General features: G+C 50.0%; 11 protein-coding genes across 11 annotated transcripts; 8 read left to right on the plus strand and 3 right to left on the minus strand.

The window, feature by feature from the left end:
• Nucleotides 1–43: 43 nt before the first annotated feature.
• On the minus strand, nt 44–1,560 carry FSUBG_5421 (uncharacterized protein; the record flags this gene model as incomplete). Its single annotated transcript, XM_036683516.1, has 3 exons — nt 44–68; nt 121–1,119; nt 1,406–1,560. 3 exons carry the CDS (start codon nt 1,558–1,560, stop codon nt 44–46), a joined length of 1,179 nt encoding a protein of 392 aa, XP_036539132.1.
• Nucleotides 1,561–4,648: 3,088 nt separating this feature from the next.
• On the plus strand, nt 4,649–5,466 carry FSUBG_5422 (uncharacterized protein; the record flags this gene model as incomplete). The annotated part of the gene is made up of 2 exons (XM_036683517.1): nt 4,649–4,720; nt 4,780–5,466. 2 exons carry the CDS (start codon nt 4,649–4,651, stop codon nt 5,464–5,466), a joined length of 759 nt encoding a protein of 252 aa, XP_036539133.1.
• An 879-nt stretch (nt 5,467–6,345) lies between these two features.
• FSUBG_5423 (uncharacterized protein) lies at nt 6,346–6,887 on the plus strand (the record flags this gene model as incomplete). The annotated part of the gene is made up of 2 exons (XM_036683518.1): nt 6,346–6,489; nt 6,585–6,887. The coding sequence occupies 2 exons, from the start codon at nt 6,346–6,348 to the stop codon at nt 6,885–6,887; spliced, it is 447 nt and encodes a 148-aa protein (XP_036539134.1).
• A 776-nt stretch (nt 6,888–7,663) lies between these two features.
• On the plus strand, nt 7,664–8,098 carry FSUBG_5424 (uncharacterized protein; the record flags this gene model as incomplete). The annotated part of the gene is made up of 1 exon (XM_036683519.1): nt 7,664–8,098. The coding sequence occupies one exon, from the start codon at nt 7,664–7,666 to the stop codon at nt 8,096–8,098; it is 435 nt and encodes a 144-aa protein (XP_036539135.1).
• A 1,076-nt stretch (nt 8,099–9,174) lies between these two features.
• Nucleotides 9,175–9,770, plus strand: FSUBG_5425 (uncharacterized protein; the record flags this gene model as incomplete). Its single annotated transcript, XM_036683520.1, has 4 exons — nt 9,175–9,246; nt 9,297–9,349; nt 9,419–9,693; nt 9,745–9,770. The coding sequence occupies 4 exons, from the start codon at nt 9,175–9,177 to the stop codon at nt 9,768–9,770; spliced, it is 426 nt and encodes a 141-aa protein (XP_036539136.1).
• Nucleotides 9,771–10,713: 943 nt separating this feature from the next.
• Nucleotides 10,714–12,279, plus strand: FSUBG_5426 (uncharacterized protein; the record flags this gene model as incomplete). The annotated part of the gene is made up of 1 exon (XM_036683521.1): nt 10,714–12,279. The coding sequence occupies one exon, from the start codon at nt 10,714–10,716 to the stop codon at nt 12,277–12,279; it is 1,566 nt and encodes a 521-aa protein (XP_036539137.1).
• A 1,127-nt stretch (nt 12,280–13,406) lies between these two features.
• Nucleotides 13,407–15,278, plus strand: FSUBG_5427 (heat-shock hsp60; the record flags this gene model as incomplete). Its single annotated transcript, XM_036683522.1, has 3 exons — nt 13,407–13,511; nt 13,568–13,709; nt 13,762–15,278. 3 exons carry the CDS (start codon nt 13,407–13,409, stop codon nt 15,276–15,278), a joined length of 1,764 nt encoding a protein of 587 aa, XP_036539138.1.
• A 1,070-nt stretch (nt 15,279–16,348) lies between these two features.
• On the plus strand, nt 16,349–17,288 carry FSUBG_5428 (cofilin; the record flags this gene model as incomplete). Its single annotated transcript, XM_036683523.1, has 6 exons — nt 16,349–16,351; nt 16,410–16,420; nt 16,642–16,825; nt 16,890–16,963; nt 17,032–17,080; nt 17,148–17,288. 6 exons carry the CDS (start codon nt 16,349–16,351, stop codon nt 17,286–17,288), a joined length of 462 nt encoding a protein of 153 aa, XP_036539139.1.
• Nucleotides 17,289–17,661: 373 nt separating this feature from the next.
• Nucleotides 17,662–18,323, minus strand: FSUBG_5429 (ubiquitin supergroup; the record flags this gene model as incomplete). Its single annotated transcript, XM_036683524.1, has 2 exons — nt 17,662–18,162; nt 18,213–18,323. 2 exons carry the CDS (start codon nt 18,321–18,323, stop codon nt 17,662–17,664), a joined length of 612 nt encoding a protein of 203 aa, XP_036539140.1.
• A 456-nt stretch (nt 18,324–18,779) lies between these two features.
• FSUBG_5430 (nucleolar 2) lies at nt 18,780–20,819 on the plus strand (the record flags this gene model as incomplete). Its single annotated transcript, XM_036683526.1, has 1 exon — nt 18,780–20,819. One exon carries the CDS (start codon nt 18,780–18,782, stop codon nt 20,817–20,819), a length of 2,040 nt encoding a protein of 679 aa, XP_036539141.1.
• Nucleotides 20,820–21,490: 671 nt separating this feature from the next.
• Nucleotides 21,491–24,557, minus strand: FSUBG_5431 (cytokinesis inhibitor byr4; the record flags this gene model as incomplete). Its single annotated transcript, XM_036683527.1, has 2 exons — nt 21,491–22,062; nt 22,112–24,557. 2 exons carry the CDS (start codon nt 24,555–24,557, stop codon nt 21,491–21,493), a joined length of 3,018 nt encoding a protein of 1,005 aa, XP_036539142.1.
• Nucleotides 24,558–24,834: the final 277 nt, after the last annotated feature.

Consider the following 24,834-nt stretch of genomic DNA (forward strand, 5'->3'; position numbering starts at 1 on the left):
AATGCCCGTGGTATCAATGTTATTCTACAAGCAAAGTCGGAGGCTATGCCTCTCCATAAGTAGCAAAACTGAAGGGATTTAGTTGGTAGATCATTCATGGAAATATTGGCAAATACTTACTCGGAACCAAAGTCTGTCGACCCATTATGAGCCGCCAAGGCCAATACAGCTTCATCATCCATATCGGTATCCTTGGGGGGTTCAGGCGAACTTAACCGTGGCCGTTTAGCGGCGGGCTCATCATTATCGATATCCGCTTCGCCGTCAGCGTCAGCGTCAGCGTCACCATCGGCGTCACCATCAGCATCAATATCCTCGTTGGGATGTTGCAGAGGCTCCGAGGTTAAAGCAGCTTGAGAGTCCTCGTCGTTCTGCTCAACTGGTGCATGTTGAGAAGCAGCACTCGCATCGGCTGCTTCACGAGCCTCCCGAGGTACTTCCTGGGAAACTTCCTGAGATTGGTATTCAGTTGAGTTTTCCTGCTCTGGCTGAGGCTGAGGCTGAGGCTGTGCAGTTAGCTGCGAGGCCTGTTCAGGTTCGTCCTGTTGATCTGGTTGAGGTTGAAACTCTGACTGGAGCTGTTGGCCAGGCGGAGGTTGCTGCTCAGGTTGAGACTGTTGGTCAGGTTGACCGGATTGTGCATGCTGAAGAGGATGAAGAGAAGCAGGCGCATGAGGAGCGTCAGGGGCACGAGGGGGACTTGGGTAAGTTATCGGACCCTGAACATGAGGTACGTTGCTGGGGGGAGGAACTTGTTGGGTAGGAATCGCAGGAGAGATGCTGCCAGGCTGTGCAGCAGGTTGAGCAGGTAGATGAGCGACAGCTTGATGATTGCCAGGAGGAACACCATAAGATTGGACTGCTTGGGGATGAGGATGCGGGTAAGGAGTCACGGGGTTGGGCCCAGGGACGATACCAACTGGCATGGGCTGATGATCTGTGGGGATTTCTCCAGCTCCTGGAACAGGCACAGGAGGCTGTTTCCTAGGCCGACCTCTTCCGGGACCAGGACGACGGGTGATGGGATTCATTGTCGGATCATTCCTGCGTACAATATCGCCGTTAGGCCCGGCTGTCTCTGCCTTATTCTGAGCTCTGCGAAGCCCCTGAAAGTGTTGTCTAGATACATGTTAGTGTTGTGTAATTTGACAAGTTGAACAGTGTTTATTTAGTAGGATTATTTGTGTATGAGGGAGGTGTGTTGAGTCTGTGTTGTGTGATAACAAAACAAGTGGATGTGAACGGACGACTCAGGTATAAGCCAACTTGACGCGTAACGAACGACCACCAGCACGAATTATACATCGTGATAAGCAAATGATATGAGATGACGTTATGAAGAATGGCAAAGTCATTGAGTATAGGCAATTATGACAGTAAGAAAGGTGTATAAGTAGGTACTTACCGGCAGCCTTCATTGGTGAAGCCATAGCCCAGGCTTCTCATATGGTTACCAATGGTGGTCCATTCTGAGCCGCTTATGACGCCAATGTTTTTGACAGAGAGAATAGTAAAGAACAAGTCTTTGTCAGCTCTGTCATTCCAATTTTTACTATTCATGCTGGATTCAACGGAAGCAGAGCAATTGTCGACGTGACAAAGAACGATGGATGGGTTACAAGGCGGCAACGCGACTGTAGATGGTTAGACGCTGTTAAGGCAACGAACGGCTGGATCAATCAATGGGAAAATTGATAGTGTAGGTAGAAATTGCTAAGGGAATGGGGAGCCCGCTGAGGCGCGAGGTTGGGGGGGGATAATGATGGTCCAAGCTTCTTCTTGGCATACCTACTACCTTACAATTACCTACCTACCAACCCGGGGAAGAGAACAAAGGACACTTCGGATCCGGATGAATGTTGTTTCCGAGTCGAGCCTAGGTACTCCGTACCTATCAATGGAGACTCATTGGGTCGTGGATGAGGTGAGCTTGAGAGGCTTGCTTTTTCTAGATGTTCTATCTAATGTATGAGGTTTTGCTTTTTCGACTGTGCACTTAGATTTGCACAATGTCGAGTCCAAAGTTGTCTGCCAGCAATCCTTTCTCTTGTATGTCGTTACAATGTATATCAGTTCATACCAACTCAAAATGTTAAACTAGATCAGCTTGTGAGACTGACTTGGTACCTAGGACAAAAACATGTATATCCATATATCATGGGTTGTTCTGTAACTTAGTAGTTGGTGATGGCAAAGCAAAGGTCCCAATGATTCAACAAACCAACCTGATAAGAAAGACCAGCAAATCATACTATGAACCAACGTAAACAAACGGTGACCAAAAAAGGATTAGTCAAACTCAACGTTAGATCATCTGGTAACGGACGGAGTGGCAGAGGCCAGAGGGGACCCGCCAATCTGCGCCACAAAGTGAAGCAAGGGATTTCAGGGGGACAAGAAAAGATGACTCGAGGTGGAGACAGTTACGAGGTCCTCTCACGTGCTTTCGTTCCCATTTCCTGTCCCAATGAGTCTGAGCAAGGTCCCACCAACTTCGCGCCCGTCGCGTCTCCCACCCACTTCATCTCATGCCCTCCATAACGACCAGATATTGATTTGAAGGCTATACATGACCATGAAAGCCCTCATAACTTTTAAAAATAAATGTTTTAGCTACATTTTATATACTTGAGAATTTTCTAGACTTTCAAAGCTCTCGCGGTTGTTGAATTGCTGCTTTTCATCGTCGTCGTGACGGATTGCGACCATCAACTTTTTTCTAGGCTACACCCCTCAGCTGAGCGTCAAGAGGCAAACAGGCAAAGCAAACCTCGGCGGATCGGCTGCATGCTGCAATTTCTTTCATTCTTGAGCCTCGAGACCCCGATCCTTGCTCTCTACGATGTCTCTTGTCTCATCACAAGTAAGGTAGTCAGTCTGATTAAACATGCATCCAGTTTGAGCTTGCTGCACACCACCATAAGCTTGAGCTCAAGCTCAATTCATCGCTCTAACCAATTGAATAGGTTCTTGCCTGTCTACCGCGAGGCCATCTCAACAGGATATCTATCGCCATGGATCGCCAAGTCGCCCAACCCGGTCCTCTGTCGGTTTCCCCCTGCGTTGTTGCATGTTGTATGCCCAACGTGCTCTTAACCATTCGTCGGTGACCCGCGCAATGAGTCACACTTTGTGGTTTCACCCATTCCTAGGCTTGCAATCCCTGCTCGGGTATGCTTTAGCTTGTCTATTTAGAAAACTTGTCTTTTGTCAATTGCCGTTGGCTGACTACTAACCTTGAACTTACGAGAATTAAAAGAGTGAAGAAAGAGGGGAAGATCAGCTAGACCGGTTTTGAGCAAAACCACTTAAACCTAAACATTCCAGTCTCAAATGAACTCAAGTTAAGAGTGAGCATATCGTTGTCTCAATTGATCAATCGCCACCTTGCTTCTCCTTTTGAGATCTCATCTGGAAGCAATTCTCTCATGGGAACCTGCGGCACCGCTGAACTGTAGTGGCTGCAGCACACCCTGCCCTGGAGACAGGGGCCAAGGTGCGCTGGGGCCGGCGGTCTTAGACTCAAATTTAGTGGGCATAGCGGGGGGTCAGCAACCACTTTACGCGGTGTTCGCGCAGACCGCAGCCCCTCGTCGCGCCCCAATTTCCATCAACGGGAGGGATCGCCTGGATCCGACAGGAGGAACAGGCAACTATGGAGCATCGTCCGCATCATGGATCGTAGCATTCTCAGACATTCTCTCTCAATGGCTTGCGCAGCGCATTACGGCACATTGCACGATCCTTGCCCATGCTGTGCCTGTAATGTACGGGGAGGGATGCTCGGGCCCCCCTGTATCTGCCTGGTTCTAGTCCCCCACAGCACAGAGACGGGACAGGACAGGAGGTGTGTAGGTGTATGTATATGGATGGATGTAAGTTGGTGTGTGTGGCATCACATTTAGGTTGGATCGGATCTTAGCAGACTTATAAGATGACACTACCTTACCTACCTAGGTACCTACATATAATACGGATCCCTTCCTGTTTTCCTTCTTACCATCTCTTTCTTCCTCTGCTTGCGTCTTTCTGCCTCTTTGCGCCCTTGTGCCACATCACCTTTGCATCGTGTCATTCACATTCTTCATCAACTCCAAAACCTGGCACTCAAAAGGCAATCCCAAACGCTACATATGCATCCATAAAAGACTTTTCTCCCAGCTGACCCTCCTCTTCAACGACGGGTTTCCCGCCGAAACCACTATCTCCGCCTGTTCTCTTCCCGCCTCGTCCGTCTCGTTGGCCAGAAAACCCTCACCGTCTGCCACATCGTTTATCATCCACTCATCAATAACTCTTTTCGTCCACTCGATCTGTATTTGAGTGTGCCTCAGCCTCGCCGATCCCTTCTTATCGAATTCACGGCATTAGGTTTCACGATAACAGTGACTCCATCGAATCAAGTCTTGATCTGAAAACGTTGAGCCTCGTTTTCGGTCAACATACTCATCCCGAAAAGCTAATTCACGCTCACCTAAGGCATCCATCAGCCAAAGCTGCCTAAAGTTTCCACTTCATGTTCTAATCTATATATCCTTCCTTCCACTTCTCCTCATTCTGCTTCTGCCTCCTTCGACAGCCTTATCCCCACCGCCACACGCCACTTCCTCTCCTCCTCTCCCCTTGACACCAATCAAGTCTATCCACGATGGCTCCCAACAGCGAGAACGCCATGGCCCGGTTTCTTCTGGCTATTTTGAACCAGAAGAACCTTAAAGACGTGAGTTTATTCTATCTTAAACGTTGCCCTGCGTCTCCTCCTAACGGCGGTAACCTTAGATCGACTGGAATCAAGTCGCCTCAGACCCTGTTCTCATCGAACCCATCACAAATGGACATGCTGCAAGGATGCGCTTTGCCCGTTTCAAATCAACAGTCCTTGGCACTCAACCACAGAAGAGAACTCGTCCTGCCGACCCTACAGACAAGTCTCGGGTGACGAAGGCAAGGAAGACGCAACAGCCCAAGAAGAACAGCATCGGGAACTCCGAGTCAGGTTCGAGCATCTCGTCGTATGCTCAGGTTCGCCAGAGTCCTATCATCAAGCAAGAACAGAACCAACATGCGTACATGGCACAGTTCTCTCCCGCCTCTACTTCCTCCCCTTTCCTCAACGACAACTTGGACGACTTTGGTTGTAGTTCTCGATTTCTCACACCTTGCAGTGATGATATGCAGCAAGGGCTCTCCATAAATCCCGCTTCACTCGAAGACACCAGACAGCGAAATGGATTTGGTCCTTCGATGGATTGCCCCCCTGACTTCATGGCCCAACCTGCGATCCATGACTTCATGACTATGGGGCAGTCCCATTTTCATACGTTTGACGCCGCCTGTAATGAGACATCTTACAACTCGGCTCTTGGCGATGCACAGAGCCCAGCTGCCCTTGATCTCAATGGCGCTCCTCCCATGCCGGATTGCAGCTCTGAATGGCCTGACCATTTCAACGACACTTCTTTTTAATACCCACACGGAAGGCATGGAAACCCTACGGATAGAGGGTTGCTTGTGTACAAAATGGTGATTTGCTAGACTGCGTTTGCTTTATGAATGAACGACAATTGCTTCTTCGATATGGTTGCTTTTCCTATGTCCCTCTGTCAGGGTTCTGCTTTACACAATTTCCAATTTGATCCAACAAAGACGATTATCATAAGTCTACGAGGACCAACATCAATTTAAGGATGAAAAGAATGCCGGTTACTGGAAGCCTGCTTTACTGAAACTTATATATTGCTCTGGAAGTTGTACAATAGCGTTTTTACTCACAGTCTAATTGAGAGAATCATTTATCGATTTCTACACAGCTTGTACTCATACTCATATTGTATTGACCGTATTGACTCCATATGAGTACAGTGGTATTGGCGTTTTGATTTGGCAGAAGCTTGTTAATCTGACTTATACTTGGCAGTGGCATAGCTCCTTAGAAGCAGTGCCAAACACTTACAAACGTCACTAACGGCATAACTACAGTAAAAAGAGAACCATAGGCTTCAGTCTCAGGAGCAAGTTCTTACACTTACAATGCGCTGCAGTTATTTAGTGTACCCACTAGCTCTCTAAACTTATCCCTTATAGCAGAATACTGATCGTATCTTTACTAAAGCTCCTAAACTTCTCTAAATTTCTGGTTTCTTCTGTCCCAAGATCTAGGCATAAATTCTCGTCACTCTTCCGCGCACATTCATCTCCTCCACACGAGCCTTGCTCTACATTTTACAACATCTAACAACCCAAATACACCCACTTTCACTTTCAAAACAACGGTAAGGAATTACTGCCGCTTTTCTCAAGTGTCAATAGTATTCAGACTGATGCTATTCACAGCACGACGCTACCATGGCCGACCACAATAAGAAAGAGCCCACTGCCGCCGAAGCCATGCTTTTCTTCAGCATTGTCAAGCACACTCGAAACAAGGCTGATGTTGACTGGAACGCTGTCGCCTCTGAGGCTGGTTTCAAGAATGCCGATGTCGCCAAGGTGAGTTGCCATCCTCCTCTTTTGCCCATGCCACCGCATATCATATCATGATCAACTCTATCATCTGAATTCGTATACTGACTCAAAAATCACAGGTTCGCTTCGGTCAAGTTAAGCGTAAGCTCGGCATCTCTACTGAGACTACTGCTCCCAGCCGCGGCCCTGTGACTCCCAAGAAGACCGCTGGCGCTCGAGTCACCAAGACTCCCCGTAGCGGCAAGGGCAGATCAAAGGTCAAGAAAGAGGCTGAGGCCGTCCTCCTGCACGATGAGGATGAAGACGAGCTGGTTAAGGCAGGCATCAAGGCTGAGGACCGAGAGATGGAAAAGACTCCGGAGAAAGAAGACCTTGGGGACGACGACATCGATCCCGCCAACTTCCCGTTTTTTCAACAGTAACTCCCCGACTGAGATAATGTTTCGGGCTTTTCAGATCGAGGCTAAGATCTGTTATGATTGCTTATAGTCAGAGTTGGGGCATTCGGAGTGGAATATGATATGAGGGCTTAGCTACGGCAAACATCATACCGCAGAGCCAAGTATAACGACAGCAGAATGAATTCGTGATTCTAGCACCTCTAAAATTGGTTGCAAGCATTGGTGACTCGCCTAAATAAGTTGTAGTGATCTTGTCCTCGCAACCCGACTGGCAGTTGACGAGTGTCAGGCTTGAAGTCCCGAGCTCGAATGAAGATATCATGCCGTGTTAAGGATGAATCTGCGAGCTGCAATGCATAGATACACTCAACAGGCTCCAGACTTATCAGCTCTCTTTTGTGCGCAGTGTGACATTTGGACTTCGGCCTTTCTCACTGCCTGTTCTCGCTGCATATGCCCTGGCACCAAGCTATTGTCTCATTCACTTCACCTACCCAACTCGCCAAAATTCACCCTATTGTACTAACTACTGTGCATATAGGCTTGCATAAGCCCTGGGATTTCCACCGCAGTCTCTCAATATTTAAATCCACGGTCCCACCCTCCTCCGTCCCAACCTTTCCTCCTCCACCACACTCCTCTGCCAACACGCAGCAAGCAACTTTCATTGCTTGACAAGCTTGAGAATTTTCACAAATAACATCTTCCAAACACCAAACACCAATCACCACCAGTGTGTCACTCTTGTAATATGATATCTTCATGGTCATCTCTAACCTCACCGCAGATCAATCAACATGCCTCCCAAGAAGAGTGCCGACCAAGATGGTTCCCCCATCGGCCTCACTGATGGTGAACTCCGATTCATCAAGGCGATTTTCGACAACATGACGCAAAAGCCCGATGCTGACTGGGATGCTGTTGCGAACACCGTCAGTCTCAAGGACGCCAAGTGCGCCAAAGAACGCTTCCGTCAGATGTCCGTCCGTCATGGCTGGCGTAGCGATGGTGCTGGATCGGGCCCCAGCCCCCGCAAGCCCTCTACTTCGACCTCCAGCCCCAGAAAATCTCCTGCTGCTGTGAGAAAACCCAGAAAGACCACCACTACTCGCAGCCCCTCCAAGAAGTCCGCAAAGAAGGTCGATGAGGATGACGAGGAGGTTAAGGAGGAAGCTCAGTCGGAGGAGAAGAAGGAGATCAAGGCTGAGGCCGAGGATGATGACACCAACTAATGGATGAAATGATGGGAGCGAGGACATCGTATTGTCGACTATGCTTGGAAGATTCTCGAGAACCTCATATTAAGTCTAGGGGTAATACTGAAAGGATCTGGCTAGTCACTATCTGGAGGCACCGCTGAAATGAAGTTGAGACTTTGAGACACATCTAATTAATATCGCGCTAAAATGTGACTTCGGGTTTTGATCATAATCTGTAGAGAAAATCTGTAGAGCAAAATCTCATCCACTCTTTGGGCGGGAGAGTGGACGAGAGGTGGAGTGGCACTGCAACATCAAAAGCTGGGATGGAATCTTCACAGACCATAATTGGCATGGAATCACGAGCCAGAATTCTGGTAGATTTTCATCCATATCTTGTGCGCAAAATTATTGCTGGCCTGAGTTTGGTCTCTATGAGTTGCCGGGTTGACCTACCCCTGAATATTGCTCTTTTTTGGAATTTTTCTAGTTATCGTTTCTATATTCATATACCATGTTCGCTAAAGAAGCTTCGGTATAAGTACTCGTTATGTCAGATATAGCCCGTAGCAATGCCCGGGCGTAGCATTGAATCCTGTACGGTGTTTATGCCAGGGAATCAAGCTGGCAGCTGGCGACACTGTCAAGCGGGAACAACTCGACAGCAGATGAGCCTAGTTGTTCATAACTGAAGTCTCAGTATGGATTGTCTGTGCCACAGGGCTTGTTAACCTGGCTAATGCACAAAGAGTATTTCTCGTGCTGTTTGGTTGGTGCCGCTTCGTCCGATGTTGATGTTTGGCCAAAATACGCGTTGCCTGCTGCCACATCTGCCCTCTAGTCCCTCTCTGCTTTTCTCCCTGCTCTTTTCACTCCAGACAAACACATACTCTTCTTGTCTTGTCTCTCCCGAATAATTTCTTTCAACCTCCCATCATCTCAGTTTTGTGCCTGATCGTCGCACTCACTCACACCACAACACCAGACGACCACATTAGTCTCAAACACTGTAAGTTTACAAACTCGTCGCCTACACTTCGTCTTGACTCTTTAACCTGGCTTTGTATCGGGTCTCATCGCTCATTCTCATAGCCCAAACAACCGCCATCATGTCCAAGCAAGAACCTGCGGATCAGGTCAAGTTCCTTGTGTCCTGTATCGGACACACCAGCAACGGTCGAGTAAGTTCAGATCTCTCTTTTGTCTCATGTTACGCTGCTAACAAAAAAAGCCTGACTTCCAGGCTGTTGCCGAGGAGCTCAGCATCGTCTCCAAGGCGGCTGCGTAAGTTGACCTCCCTCCCCCTCCCCCTCCCCCTCCCCACATCGTCAACACTGACTCACGACGCAACAGTCAGAAGCGATATGAGCGAATGCTCAAGGCCCACGGCATCAGCCGTCCTGGTGCCCTCGCCAACGGCAATGGAGCTGATTCTGCCCCCTCAACTCCCAAGCGCAAGGCCAAGGCCGAAGGCGCCGGAAGTGCCAAGAAGCGAGCTACTCCTCGTAAGGCCAAGAAGGAGGAGTCTGAAGATGAGGAAGATGTGAAGCCCAAGACCCCTGCCAGCAAGAGTAAGGTCAAGAAGGAAGAGGAGAAAGACTCGGCTGATTCTACTGGCTCGCTTTCTGGTAGGTGTCCTCGATGTTTCGGTCGCGGAAATTTGCTAATTTTGACGATAGATGCGCCCGCTTCCGATGGTTCTTAAGGCCAAATCCAACGACCCAGTGCATGTTTATGAGGGTATTTGGGACAGCAGGATCATCATAGGTTTTATCTTGCCGATCTCATGAATAGCTAGATATCTGATTGGGATGTGACAGCGTATGCGCAGAGTTGGGGTATCAGGATCATGGATCGAGGATAATCTCGAGAGATGCAAGTAACAACGAAGGAAATGAATCTGTGCTTTTAAAATCATACAGTCACACTCAATTCTATATATTCGTGTATTCGCCTGTTAGTAGTGACTTGAGATTGTAATGCCTTTTACAATCTGGAGTGGTTGGTTGAGTATCCCCCCCATCCACATCTGACCTCTACCTCACCAGTCAAACCGTGGACATGACATATTGGGTGCACTCACCGGGAATGACATTCAATCGAATATTGCATTCAATTAAGCTCCTGAATTTTTAAAGCCAGTAATAGAGCCAGACTTGACATCTCCCGCCGTCTGCCAGGCACTGCCAGTGATGGCTTCAAGCCCCACTCCATAAATGCACCTCCTATTGTCACACTTGAGCATCAATTGAACAATAGTAATTCTGCCAGAATTTCCTATTGTATTTGGTACCGTCAATTAACGAATGGGGATATGCATGGTCTCCTCTATCCTCATGAAGGGGATCGTATCTCTTCTCTTCCCTCTCCCACACTCAGTATTAGTTCTCAATCTTCCTCCCACACTCATTCTCTTTGCAACAGCGAACTCCATCGCAGGCTTCGTTGCTTTCTGATTCTCCTTGGAAGACTCAAGACAAATCGAGTGTTTATTCTCTTTTGTAAGTACCTTACAGTGCTCTTCTTCTGCTATCTCAAGCTTATTCCCTCAAGGCACATTCACTTCAATCTTTGCTTATACCAAAGCACACAACACTTCTGCTTCATCCTTTGAGCTTCGCTGCTTGCTATTCGACAAGTCTTCCATCATGTTGGGTCCTACTCCAGCCCGTACTCCCCTCTCTTTCACTTTTGAGGACAGCGATTCTGGGTTTAATGCTGAGATGGCAATGCCTGATTACGAGCCCATGTCTCCTGTTGTCGCCAACCTTGAGAAGATGGTTGCCAATCGCAAGACCGTTCCTAGTGAGAGCGGCACCACTACCGAGACTATCAGCTCTTTTGGACGTGGCATCTCCAACAAGCGTAGCATCTCAAGCATGGACAGCACTCCCCCCGAGTCGCCCATTGAGGCTTTCCTCTCCCGGCCCGAGACTCCCAACTACCCTTACAGGAACTGGAACTCTACCGCTGCGTTTACCATGCGTAACGGCCAGGTCTACAGCTTTGGTCAGCTCCAGGTGATGTCTCTCCAAGTTGCTGAAGCCAGACGCAACGGAGAATTTCCTCCTACCAACGAGTCTACTCTCGATGCCAACGCTGTTGCCGAAGACTACGATTCGCTCATCTACCTTCGGCGCCTTCGTGGTAACCAACTTGCTCCTGCTCCTCAATCATACATCCACTTCCGCGAGCAGGTTGCACTCGGCATCCAGGTCCGCCAGGCATCTCTCAAGCGCGAGACTGATCAAGAAGTCGCTCGTCGAGTTGACCACTACCTCCAAGCTGTGGAAGCTGAGCAGCGATACTACAGCGCTAGTAACACCATAATCCAGCGTCGTGAGGTCACCAACCCTACCCAACAAGACTTCATCGACCCCCACGATGACATGTGCTCTATGGTCGAGCATACTATAGAGCAGGGCATCTCCGATGCCACTGGACCCCTCCGCATGAACGTTTCTAATCTCAAGAAACAAGGCGAAGTCTTCCAAGAGCAGACAGCCCTTATGCAGCAGCAGAACGACATGTTCCAGCGACAGACCGACGGGCTTGTCCAACAGCAAAGCGGCCTCCTTCGACAGCAGAATAACATGTTCCAGCGACAAGCCGAGCAACAAAACAGTCTTGTTCAACAGCAGAACAGTCTCCTGCGACAGCAAACCGACGTCTTCCAGCGCCAGACCGAGGAGCAAACCAAACTCTTCCAGCTACATGCGGACCAGCAGAATGACCTCTTCCTGCAGCAGCACAGCATGTTTCTGAATCACAAGGCTAGCCTTCGGGAACACAGCCGTTTCTTCAAGAAGCAGACCGACACTCTCGAGCAGCAAAACAGAGCCATGAATGCTTCCGTCACTCACTTGAGTAACCTTATCGAGCCCCAGATCTATAATAACCAGGCTACCGTCCAGACCCTCGCGTCTGCAAATCAGCTTTTCGCCGACTTGTCGCAACAGCTCCCCGAGACCATCCGATGCGCCGTTGAGGAAGCTTCCCAGAAACAAGCTCGCGAGCTCATTGAGCAAGCTCTTCATATCCAGCAGATGGCTATCGCCAACCCACAGCCGGATGCCAAAACCATCAGCGCCCAGGTCGAAGAGGCTGAGGAAAAGAAGGCCGTCGCTGTTGGTTCCGATAAGGCTGAACGAAGTGAGCGATCATCTCTCTACCGTATGGTGCGCAAGTTCAAGCGCCAGCGCATCTCTTCGTGAATGATTGGAGAGACGAGCAACAGAGGAGTAGCGGACCTCACCGTCTTGGGATGGAATACATTTGATCAATTTGATGTATGTAGTTACAAGGTCTGATTGACACTTGCTTTGCTCATTGAGTTGGCTGTACTCAAATAGAACTTCGATTGACTTCGCATTTTGATCAGTCTTGACGAAGACTTGATTGTTTTGACTTGAATGGGATATCCAATGTGATGACGACTTATGTGACACTCGGCAACATTATGACTGCTCTTGGCTTCAACTATTCATTGCTTACGTCAATTTCAATATCCTCAATCTGAAGGCATTGAGTTGCTGTCCTTTTGCCTTGCTCATCTTGGAGTTTCTGTCTGGGATAGTCAACCCGATATTCCTCGCCAACTCAAGCTGATTAGACAATCACATGACATTATATACCTTAATTAGATATGTGACACAGTTTCAAACATTAAAAGTTGTATCATTTAGTGCCAGTAACCTACCTACCTATCTTATGAGTATAGGATACTTGATAGCATAAATCTTAAAAGCACAGTCTCAGTACCCTCACTCGATCTACCCAGACAGCTTACACTGTTGAGCCCCATGGAAAACGAGCGAACCCCAGATGGGTCATTTGTCATGCAACATCGGGCAGTGGAGTCGTTCACCGTGGAGCAAGCATGCTTGCGCTGAGAGAGAGTCTCGGTCTGGAGATCGAAAGCCGCTCGTGATCCGTCAAAAGCCAGTTCTGTATGCCGTCCTCGGCTATGGCGCCGGTAATAGGAATTCCAGGCCTTCGGATGCCCCATCTTCAGGCCTTCCAGGGCATTTAGCAGCGAGTCTCACAGACGTCGTTGGAAAGGTGTAGAAATCGATGGCAGGGGGCGCTAGTACGTATCAGGGCTAGCCTCGCAGCTGGGTTTTGCCGAGACCGACACTCCGACCGACGGGGACGATTCCATTTTTTTGAGAGCTTCTCAGTCGCCATCATATCAACCTTTTGTCTCCCTCACTCTATCCCTCTCCTCCTCTGACTCTGACTCGTCCGTCCTACATCCCCAGGTCGAATTCCTCACGAGCGTTTCTCTTTTTTCTCCTTTGCTTGTAATTCTCCCCATATACCCCTTCCTAATTCCACAATCATGCAGCGCGCATTGAGCACCCGGGCTCGGGCTTCCGTCCTCTCCTCAGCGGCTACCAAGTACCGAGCTGGCAGCCTCAGCCAGCAGGTCCGATTTGCTCACAAGGTATGATGATACTACGACGTCACAAGATTCCAATTGTATACTAATGCACTGTATAGGAGCTCAAGTTCGGTGTTGAGGGCCGTGCTGCTCTCCTCGCTGGTGTCGATACTCTTGCTAAGGCTGTTGCTACTACCCTCGGTCCTAAGGGCCGAAACGTCCTCATTGAGTCCAGCTTTGGATCTCCCAAGATCACCAAGGGTTCGTAGAAGCTCCATCGATCATTTCCAGGCTTTCAACTAACTTATTACAGACGGTGTGACCGTTGCCCGCGCCGTCAGCCTCAAGGACAAATTCGAGAACCTCGGTGCCAAGCTCCTCCAAGATGTTGCTTCCAAGACCAACGAGGTTGCCGGTGACGGTACCACCACCGCTACCGTCCTCGCCCGTGCCATCTTCTCTGAGACTGTCAAGAACGTCGCCGCTGGCTGCAACCCTATGGACCTCCGCCGCGGTATCCAGGCTGCTGTTGAGGCCGTTGTCGAGTTCCTCCAGAAGAACAAGCGTGATATTACCACCAGCGCTGAGATCGCTCAGGTCGCCACCATCTCCGCCAACGGTGATGTCCACATCGGCCAGATGATTGCCAACGCCATGGAGAAGGTCGGCAAGGAGGGTGTCATCACCTGCAAGGAGGGCAAGACCGTTGCCGATGAGCTCGAGGTCACCGAGGGTATGCGATTCGACCGTGGCTTCGTCTCCCCCTACTTTATCACCGATACCAAGTCCCAGAAGGTCGAGTTTGAGAACCCTCTCATCCTCCTTTCCGAGAAGAAGATCTCTGCTGTTCAGGACATTATCCCTGCTCTTGAGGTCTCCACCCAGCAGCGACGACCTCTTGTCATCATTGCTGAGGACATTGAGGGTGAGGCTCTCGCTGTTTGCATTCTGAACAAGCTCCGTGGCCAGCTCCAGGTTGCCGCTGTCAAGGCCCCTGGCTTTGGTGACAACCGCAAGTCCATCCTCGGCGATCTTGCTATCCTCACCGACGGCACTGTCTTCACTGATGAGCTTGATATCAAGCTTGACAAGGCCACCCCTGACATGCTCGGTTCTACCGGTTCTATCACTATCACAAAGGAGGACACCATTGTCCTGAACGGCGGTGGCAGCAAGGATGCTATTGCTCAGCGATGCGAGCAGATCCGTGGCGTCATTGCCGACCCTACCACCTCTGAGTATGAGAAGGAGAAGCTCCAGGAGCGTCTCGCTAAGCTCTCTGGCGGTGTTGCCGTCATCAAGGTTGGTGGCTCTTCCGAGGTTGAGGTCGGCGAGAAGAAGGACCGATTCGTCGATGCCCTGAACGCCACCCGTGCCGCCGTTGAGGAGGGTATTCTGCCCGGTGGTGGTACTGCCCTTATCAAGGCCTCTGCCCACGCTCTTAACGAGGTTCCTACTGCCAACTTCGACCAGCAGCTCGGTGTCAGCATCGTCAAGAACGCCATTACCCGCCCTGCCCGAACCATCATCGAGAACGCCGGTCTTGAGAGCTCCGTTGTTGTCGGCAAGCTCACTGACGAGCACGCTGGTGACTTCAACAAGGGTTTCGATAGCTCCAAGGGCGAGTACGTTGACATGATCAACGCCGGTATCCTTGACCCCTTCAAGGTCGTCCGCACCGGTCTGATCGATGCTAGCGGAGTTGCCTCTCTTCTGGGTACCACTGAGGTTGCCATCGTTGAAGCCCCTGAGGAGAAGGGAGCTGGTGGTCCTCCTATGGGTGGCATGGGCGGCATGGGAGGAATGGGCGGCATGGGAGGTATGATGTAAAAGACGGAATGATATGACTTTATGTTGTGCTGTATCACTAAAAAAGCTGGACGGATGAATGGCGCACAATGGTTTGCGTGTTATCTTGGGACGGGTAAAGTGGTCTTGCAAGCTCATCTCCTCTCTATCGGTTGTCGGGCCACGGCATTTGTCTTCATACCCCTTACGGATTTTCAGGCTAGATTTTGAAAGCCATGTATTATAGCATTGATTGTAGCATTAGCATGAAAAGATATGAGATACTAAAAGTTAAAAAGAAAGGCAAGAATGAAAAACATTGAAACACCTGGTGTCTTGACTTGTATGTGACTTGACTTGACATTGGTTGTACTGTAAATGTACTTTGAGTACATAACGACTGATATGTTTGCATTGGGGTCCCTTGTGTACCTATGTAAGGCAAGCTCCGAGTCGCGGAGACAAGAGGTGACGAGTTACGACAAGGGTGAGTTTCGAGGTCTCAAGAGCAGACACCAACAGTAGATAGCCTCATAAGGAAGAGATACCATTGCATATGTATACAAGACCTGAGTTTAGTATACCTGGATACAAGGCAAGAAAGATACCTACCAATATAACTCGTGTCGCATTCAAACAAGTAGTTACCTACTCACCTGTAGGTAATGCTCTAGGTACCTACTGACATACACTCTTGTCCAGTCACGTGAAGCTATCCTTACAGGCAACCCCCACCAAGAGGACCCAAGAGAGGGGAGAGTCGACTCAAGTTTCTCCCGCAACGGCCCCGCCTTTCTATGGGACAATACAAGGCAATTCTCTCTTTCTACCGCCTAAACCGAACTAACCCAACACTCTCACGCCCGTTTCCATCGACTTTGTCCTTTTGCTTCGCTTCGCTCTGCATCGTGAGATTGTCGATTTTCTCTCCTACACTTCAATCCACTCTGTACGTACGCCGAGAGCCTCTTGCTCTCCTCCACCCTCTACCAACCCAAATCTTTCATCCTCTTACAGCCTGTACTTGAGGTCTAGCTAACTCAGAGCTCCCCCGCCAGCCCATCCACCCCTCATCCTAAACATCCCGTCTCCTGACGTAGACCGCCGCAATCATGGTAAGCTCCCCTATAAAGCCACCACCAAAAATATCCTGAATCTAATGATAATCCACAGTCTCAATCCGGGTTCGTCTTGCCACTCTCTTCTTCAGCTATTTGATCCTCGTGCGCCCATAAAATCTTCACTTCCCCGCGGCTGAGCCTCGCTTCGCTGCTCATCTCCCCCTCCCCCCTCGACCATGATTATGATTATGACGCCTGACGCGGGGCAAACACGCAACAGCTACCAAGACGCATTATTTGAGACAATGGCGCTAACATTAAACTTTGCTTTTTTCGAAATACAGTGCCACCGTTTCGCAGGACTGCATAACTGCCTTCAACGACCTGAAGCTTAACAAGAAGTACAAGTACATCGTCTACAAGCTTTCCGACGACTACAAGGAGATCGTTGTCGAGCACGCCTCCGACAACAGCGACTGGGAGGACTTTCGTGAGAAGCTCGTCAACGCTACCTCCAAGAGCCGAACTGTACGCATGCCAATCCGACGAATGTAGAATGAGGTCGAATCACCAATTCTAACATCTACTGTAGGGCGCTGTTGGCAAGGGTCCCCGTTACGCCGTCTACGACTTCGAGTACAGCCTGGCCTCCGGCGATGGTATCCGGTACGCAGCCCTCCCCCAGCCTGCACGTGGCCCTATTCAATACCCCTAAATCACTGACAATCGGACAGAAACAAGATCACCTTCATCGCCTGGTCTCCCGATGATGCCGGTATCCAGGTACGTAGACACGCGATATTGCTTGGCAATGTGTCTCATTCAGGCATCCACTAACACCCAACTGCAGCCCAAGATGATCTACGCTTCCTCCAAGGAGGCTCTTAAGCGATCGCTCACTGGCATCGCCACCGAGCTGCAGGCCAACGACACTGATGACATCGAATACGACTCCATCCTCAAGACCGTCAGCAAGGGTCTTGCTGGTTAAGCGCGCTGTCACCGACTACCCAACCGCCGCCCGCGCTCCCATATAGAAGTGGGTGGACATGGAATTTGAACATACCTATGGCTGTTTCAAGAGTTGAGACACCAAAACAAGCAAATGAGTAGGAGTGCATAGTGAGGGGGTGGAACAAACGCGCGGGGATCATGAAATGTTTCGTTTCCTCCAAGGACGCCAGCCAATGAGTTTGCTTCTGGGGGCGAGACTTAAATTCGCACAATTGCCGACACTGACCATGTATCGTACGTACCACGGGAAATAAAACCGCATGCTGGTATGTGGCAACTATTGGCATTTTATCATCTATCTATTCGAGTGTCTTTGTCATGCTCTCATTGCTGCCAAATATCGTCACCTTCTATGGGTTTGCTTGACTCGACTCCCAACTTGATTTGAAAAGCTCAGAGAGACGTTCGGCCTCAGCTTCGTCCTTCAGTCGTTGCATCAAGAATCCTTTCAGGTCACTCCAGAAGGCCTCCGTCTGTAAGGCTTGGGCGCCTACGGGTTGGGCCTCAGGGGTGGCCTCAGGCTCTTCAGGTGGAATAGCAGCGGCACCTCCAATAACCATAACCGTAAACTCAATAGACATATCCGTCTCGCCTAGTAGGTCCTTAAGAATCTTGCTGTCAGGGATAGGCTTCTTGTTGTGCAGCAACTTAGTCTTAGTGGGGGGTATCCTTGTCTGCTTCTCGATATTGGCCTTGATATCCAGGATTGAAGTGTCTAGGGGTTGAGAAGTGAGCTTGATGCTCAGAGGAGGGTTGCGAAGTGACTTGAGTGACACAGTGATGCTTCGTTCGGAACCGGGAGCGATGTTGTTGGGTTTGCTCATGGCCTTGGGCATGCGGGGGATGATGTACTAGAGCTGGTATTAGCATGTGTCCTGGAGGAAGAGTAGCAAGTCCATACAGGTGGCCGAGCAGGGTAAGTCTTGGGGTCTTCGACATGGTCCGCAGAGAGTCGGACAGGCCGCGACTCTAGAGACACCATAAATGTTTGGGCGAAAGCGGTTTCAGACATGATGATGCCTTCGTTGTGGTAGGCTGTTAGCTCGAGGGAGGTGGGGTTGAGCGGCGATAATGGGTGCGGAGGTGAGAATGTTGAAGGGTAGTAGAGAGAGTCTTTTGAGGGCTCTAAAATTATAGTAAAGATGTTGCTAGCCTCTATCTTGTAACAACAGGAACTGATCAATAACTTAGTAGGTAGCCAGCTTTGCCAACCATCGTCATTCAACACACCCAACAGCAAGCTCAAGCTGCCCACAAACGATTACATAAGGCACCTTTCTGGCGATCCGATACGAAGTTCTGCCGCTTATCGGACCCTGGTAATCGCAGCGCGCGCAGAAAAAAGTTTCGGCGGGGCGCGATCTATTGTAACTTTTCCTAGGCCCAAGAACCAAGACCAGATCTATTTTGCATCTCGGTCCAACTAATCTCTTGACAAGTTTTCAATTGTTGTTCATTCCAGTTCAAAATGGGTGTCGGACGTCGTATGAAGAAGCAGGGTCCTCCTCAACCCCTTTCCGAGGAACACTTTGCAAAACTCAAGCGCAAGGCCGGTCTACCTGTCGATCCCATCGTCGAGGCGCCCGAGAAGAAGAAGCGAAAGACCAACACCAAGGAGAGGACGGTCATCGAGCCCAAGAGAAATGGCGTCGCCGCTAAGAAGGATGTCAAGAAGGCAAAGGTTACCAAGCCTGTAAAGGCTGCGGCGCCTGTTCCAGAGCCAAAGGCCAATGGCAAGGTGAAGAGGAGCAAGAAAGCCCCGGCGCCGGCGCTGGAGGACGTGTCCGATGAGGAGATGGACGATGAGTTTGACCTTGAAGATCTCGAGGACGATTCGGATCTGGGAGGCGGCGCCGGACTCGGCGACGATTTCCTCGGTTCGGACGATGATGACTCTGTATTCGACTCTGACGAAGACGCTGGAGGCAAGAACACGAAAGCCATGTTCTCTGAGGACGAGGACGAGTCCGACGCCGAGGAGAAGCTCACAGCCGCCAACATTGCGGGTCTTTCAAGGAAATTGGATGCTCAAAGGGCAGAGGAAGCTGCCGAAGCAGAGGCTGAGATGGCACAAGAGGCTCTCCAGACCAACATCGATGGCGACAAGCCTCATATTCTGTCCGATGAAGACAGCGACGATGAGCTCTCAAAGAAGACAAACGCCCTCCTAGCCCCGGACTTGCAACTTCTACGAACAAGAATCACCGAGAACATCCGCGTCCTTGACGACTTTGCCAATCTGTCCGAGGAGGGTCGTTCAAGAGTCGAGTATACATCACAACTTATCAAGGATATCTGCTCTTACTATGGCTACTCTGAGTATCTCGCTGAGAAGCTCTTCAACCTCTTCACCCCCCGTGAGGCTTTCGCTTTCTTTGAGGCTAACGAGTCGGCTCGTCCTGTCGTCATTCGCACAAACACTCTGCGCACTCATCGTCGTGATCTTGCTCAGGCACTTATCAACCGTGGTGTTACTCTTGAGCCCGTCGGAAAGTGGTCCAAGGTTGGCCTCCAGGTCTTCGAGAGTAGCGTACCTCTTGGAGCTACTCCTGAGTATCTTGCCGGCCACTACATTCTCCAAGCTGCTTCCTCTTTTTTGCCTTGCATGGCTCTTGACCCCCAGGAGAACGAGCGCGTGCTCGATATGGCCGCTGCTCCCGGTGGAAAGACTACTTACATGGCTGCCATGATGAAGAACACCGGTATCGTCGTGGCTAACGATCCCAACAAGGCTCGTGCTAAGGGTCTTATCGGTAACATTCACCGTCTTGGAACACGCAACGTCATTGTCTCAAACTACGATGCCCGTGAGTTCCCCAAGCCTATGGGTGGTTTCGACCGTGTTCTTCTCGATGCTCCCTGCTCTGGAACTGGTGTTATTGCAAAGGATCCTAGTGTCAAGACCAACAAGACAGAGCGCGACTTCATGCAACTCCCTCATATTCAAAAGCAGCTTGTTCTCGCCGCCATTGACTCGGTCAACCACAGCTCCAAGACGGGCGGCTACATTGTTTACTCAACCTGTTCCGTCACCGTTGAGGAGAACGAGCAAGTTGTTCAATACGCCCTCTCTCGTCGTCCAAATGTTCGCCTCGTCGACGCTGGTCTCGCGTTTGGAAAGGAGGGCTTCACCAGCTACATGGGCAAGAAGTTCGACCCCTCTATGCGCCACACCCGCCGATACTACCCTCATACTTACAACGTAGACGGTTTCTTCGTTGCCAAGTTCCATAAGATCGGCCCCACGCCCGCCAACGCCTCCAACGCTCGTGACCGTTCGACTGGCCCCGCTGATGAGGACGAGGTCATCGATAGAACACCTATCGCCACAGATGATGAGGAGACAGGCAAGACGAAGCCCGACGACGACTTTGGCGGCTGGGATGAGGAGGAGGATAAGGAGTACATGGAGAAGGGACGAAGAAATGCCATGCGCCGAAGGGGTCTGGATCCTAAAAGTAACAGCAAAAAGGCAAAGAAGGAGAAGGAGATCACAAAGCAGAAGTAGATACCAACTGCTCAGCCATTCGCGGGAGTTTCTTGTTCTAAAAATGGTTACGGGTTTGGCGACTATTAGTGTTGTTCACGTAGAGGGTTTTTCATATCATACGCTAGATAATAAACAAAAGTGTTTGGAGTCCATTCATATCACCACAGTTTCAACTGCAAGGGCATTCTCGGTTTGTTATAAGCATCTCATTTGATATAAAATCTAATTAAACTACAAAAGAAATGAATAAAAGAATGTCGTGGCTGATAAAGCAGGTCGTAAAGTTCATCTCGTCATTAAATAGCCCAGCTTCCCAGCCGTAAGGGGGTTTTGCCGCTGGCCGCCATTTTTTCTATCATTCCCCAGAACCCAAAGCCAGCCCAACCCTGTTTTGCCATATAGTACATGGTCGTCATCAATATCCCTTGGCGCTGGCAAAAAAACAAAATAGTGCAACAGAAATATCAAAAACCAGAGTGAGTCATGTCGACCCAAACCACCCGGGTATCCTATTCAGCCGTAATCCCTTCATGACAACCAGTTGTTTGTTCCATAAATCGTGTAAGTGACTCTGCCATATTGTGTGTATCCACAATTGCTCGGCATCGTGAGTGTGCGTATTACAAGTTGTTGCTTAACAGTGATGCCGAAGAAGTGTAAACCGCCGTGTGAGGCTCGAGTTTTCTTTCTCACATTGCCAAATCGTCAAACTGTGAGACAAGCTCGCGTATCGTCCAACGCCAAGTTTCGCGATCTCTGGATCCTCGGCCGATCCATTTCTCGCACTTCTTTCTCCACCGATCTTCTTCTTCTCGTTGTCGCCTGATGAATTCAGGCCCAACGTCAAATTCTTCGCCGACGAGCCACTCATCCTTGATGTCGCTAACGCGACCCTGGGCACCCTCGTCGTCAGCAGTGTTGTCTTCCAAGTCAGGAATATCCTTGAAGACGTCTTCGTCGTCCAGCGCGTCAAAGCCATCCATAGTGTCGCTGGTCTCAGAGGTAGGCTTGGCAGGGTTATCAAGCTTAAGCCAGCACATGTTCTGTGGGTCAAAAACCATGCCACCGACAACTTGAACGCCCTTGGTGGCGCTAATATTGGTAATGAGTGCAGGACGAGGTGTCGACGTTTCCTTCTCGCGGGTATGGCTTGACACAACCGCTTGAGTAGGTGTTTGTACAGGGGCTTCAAAGACATTGAGAGCGTTCTCATTGCCTTCCCATCTGTATGTGTCTGCATTATAGAACATACCATTCACCACTATTGTTTTTGTTAGCGATAATATCAACGCCATGTTTGGCAAACTTACTCTTCGACTCTTTGCCACTGTTCAGGTTTGAGATTAGGTGTGGCTTGGTCTGTTGTGGTCGCTTGTGCTTTCTCGATCGAATGTTTGACTGAGGAATGGTAGGAGTCAAATTGCCTCGCGAGGAAAGGTGAGCGACACGCTGGGAGTTTAGAGGCGTCAACGGGCCACTGCTAGGAACCCGCTGAGCCAGCGCAGTCTCCCGGGCAATTCTACTAGCAGCAGTGTCGCGAGCAAAGTGAGGAGTGAAGGATGGTCGAGGGGTAGGAGGGATTGACGGAGACATGGTAGTGTTCCTGTCTGGCAGAACGTTCTGATACAGCTTGTTACGCAAAGCAACTTTTGGTCCTGAGCTAGTCGGTTGCTTCAGGTACTTGGTCTCAGTTTCTTTGGATGTGGGCAAATCATCAAAGCCGTCCAATTCGTGACCATCGCCGAAGTTCTTTTTGTTCTTTGGCTTGCTCAGACGCTCCCAAGTATCGGCAGTGGCGCGGTGACGATGGTTCGGACTGGGCGATCGCATTGTCGATCGGGAAAGTGTACGAGAGTTGGGGCGCAGGTCAATCGAACTGATAGAATTGTCTGAATCATGTCGACGGAACCCGCGAGTCTGCTTTGTGGCAACGTGCTGTGACTGCGACTGGGAAGCGCCGGCAGGCAGAAATGGCAGGTGAGATTTGCGGACAGTTGCCGGGCTATCTGTCGCGCCATGTCGCTGGCGTTCTGTGGGCGTCTTTGGCCTCACACCAGACGATGGTCGATTATTCTCAGACCTCGAAGGGGGCCTCTCATGACGGTAAGAAGGCTGCTTAGCCGGTCCACGAATTGCAGGTAGGGAGCGTTTCTGCTTAAGTAGCTGAGCACTAGTGGTTGTCGGCTCAGTTCGAAGTGAATTTGTAGAGGTGCGAGTATTAACTTCCCTCCTGCGTGGAGTGGGCGGCAGCCCATGCGATGGCGAGGTTGTAGTGGGAGTTGGCAGGCTGACGATAGAGGATTGGGATGAGTGACCCAGTCTCGAATGAGAGCGACGAGTGCGCTGCGGGATTGGGCCACCGCTCTCAGAGACAGGCTCCAACGATGTTGAGTGTGTTCGCTCATGGTGGTTCAACCGAGGTATCCGAGTTGAATTGAGTGGTTTGTGTGTAAATGTGAGCGACACTGCCACTTTGGGTCGAGCAGGGCTAGCTGGTCGTGTTTCCTTGACTCTGACGTTCTTGTGTAGAGTGAGCTTGCTTGAATCAAAGACATCTCCTTCGCCGAGATCAAGGCCATCAAGAAAATCAGGTTTATCGGCTTCAGCTGCCGAGATTTTCTTTGCGGGGACAATAGGTTCTTCGGAAATGCGGTTGGGCGATCGGCTCTTCCGCCTCTGTTGAAGCCTCTCAGTCCAGTTAACAGGCCCTGGGGGGAGGACAAGTCCATCAAAGGTTTCATCTTCACTTTCAGCGGTGATAGAACTTGACACGCTTGGGCTAAGCGCAGAAGCCGCTGAGTTTCGGGCAGAACGTGCGTCTCGCCTGGTACCACCATATCGAGTGCCCAAGCTTCCTTCTCCCCAGTCTAGATCCTCTGACTGATTGGAAGGTGTCTTGGGGATCTCCTTTCTGGTGGAAAGTTTAAGTTTTCCGTCTGATGGAAGCTCAAGATCCATCTCGAAATCATCCTCCGGGTTGGAGGGTTTGGCATCTCTCTGAGGAGTAGGCGGTGTGATAAAAGAAACAGGTTTTGGAAGTTGACGGTTCTTGGAGGCTCTAATAGTATCTCCTCCGTCTCCAAAAAAGTCGTCGTCGTCATCAGCATCTTTAAATCTATCGAGATTTATGGCGGCAGAAAGACTGCTTGTGGCAGACTGAATAGACTGCATGCTTTGTATAGACTGAATTGATTGAGTAGACTCACGTCGGTTGACTTTGTCAAAGGGAGAAGTAGGAGGTGAGTTGCCCCAACTCATAGGGCTAGTATGTGTAGATCCAAAGCTGACATGTCGCGAGGTCTCGGGAGATTTGGGCTGCTCTGGTTTCTTCATCTTCAAACCCTGTGAGGAGTCAGGGATCTCTAGGTCGTTCTCCCAATCGTCTTGGATGATCTTGCGAATCTTTCTTCCACCAAGACGTTTGATAGTACCTCCCATGAGAGCAGAAGATGGAACATTTGATGGTAGTGGGATGCCGGCATTTTGGGCTGCGGCGATGGCGTCTAGCGTTGACTTCTCGTCATCTCCCGGGATATGGACATGTTGCTCTTCTTCTCCTTCAAGTTCAGATTTAAATGAAAAGTGTGATGACCCAGAATCGCGTCGTCTGGAGGAGGATGGTCGCGAAGGAATGTTTGTGGCAGTAGATGGGCTGCGGAAGGATAAATCGTCGCCTTCTACCACGAAGTCATCGTCGTCCCAATTCTCTATGTCGGCCTCGACGGGCTGTCTGGGCTTAAGTCGTAAGGGTTCCATGATAGTGAGTGTGTTTTCGTGTGTAGTAGGCAATCTGTATGCTGAGGCCAAGGTTTGGCAAATCGTGTTGGTTGGCCTGGCTGTTGGGGACGCGATGTCAATTGCGTGTAGTCATTATTGTCAATGGTAATTGTTCCCCGCATACAATAGCATGTCCTTCAAGCGTGACAATGTGACGTTTGAGGAGAAAGTTGCGTCAAGAAAAGTAGACAAAAAAAAACGGCAATCGTAGGAAAAGGTTTCGCGAATGCTGCAGATGCGTTTGTAGTGGCTTTGT

Source organism: Fusarium subglutinans (assembly GCF_013396075.1).
Source record: "Fusarium subglutinans strain NRRL 66333 chromosome Unknown NRRL66333_c0000052, whole genome shotgun sequence".
Taxonomy (NCBI): domain Eukaryota; kingdom Fungi; phylum Ascomycota; class Sordariomycetes; order Hypocreales; family Nectriaceae; genus Fusarium; species Fusarium subglutinans.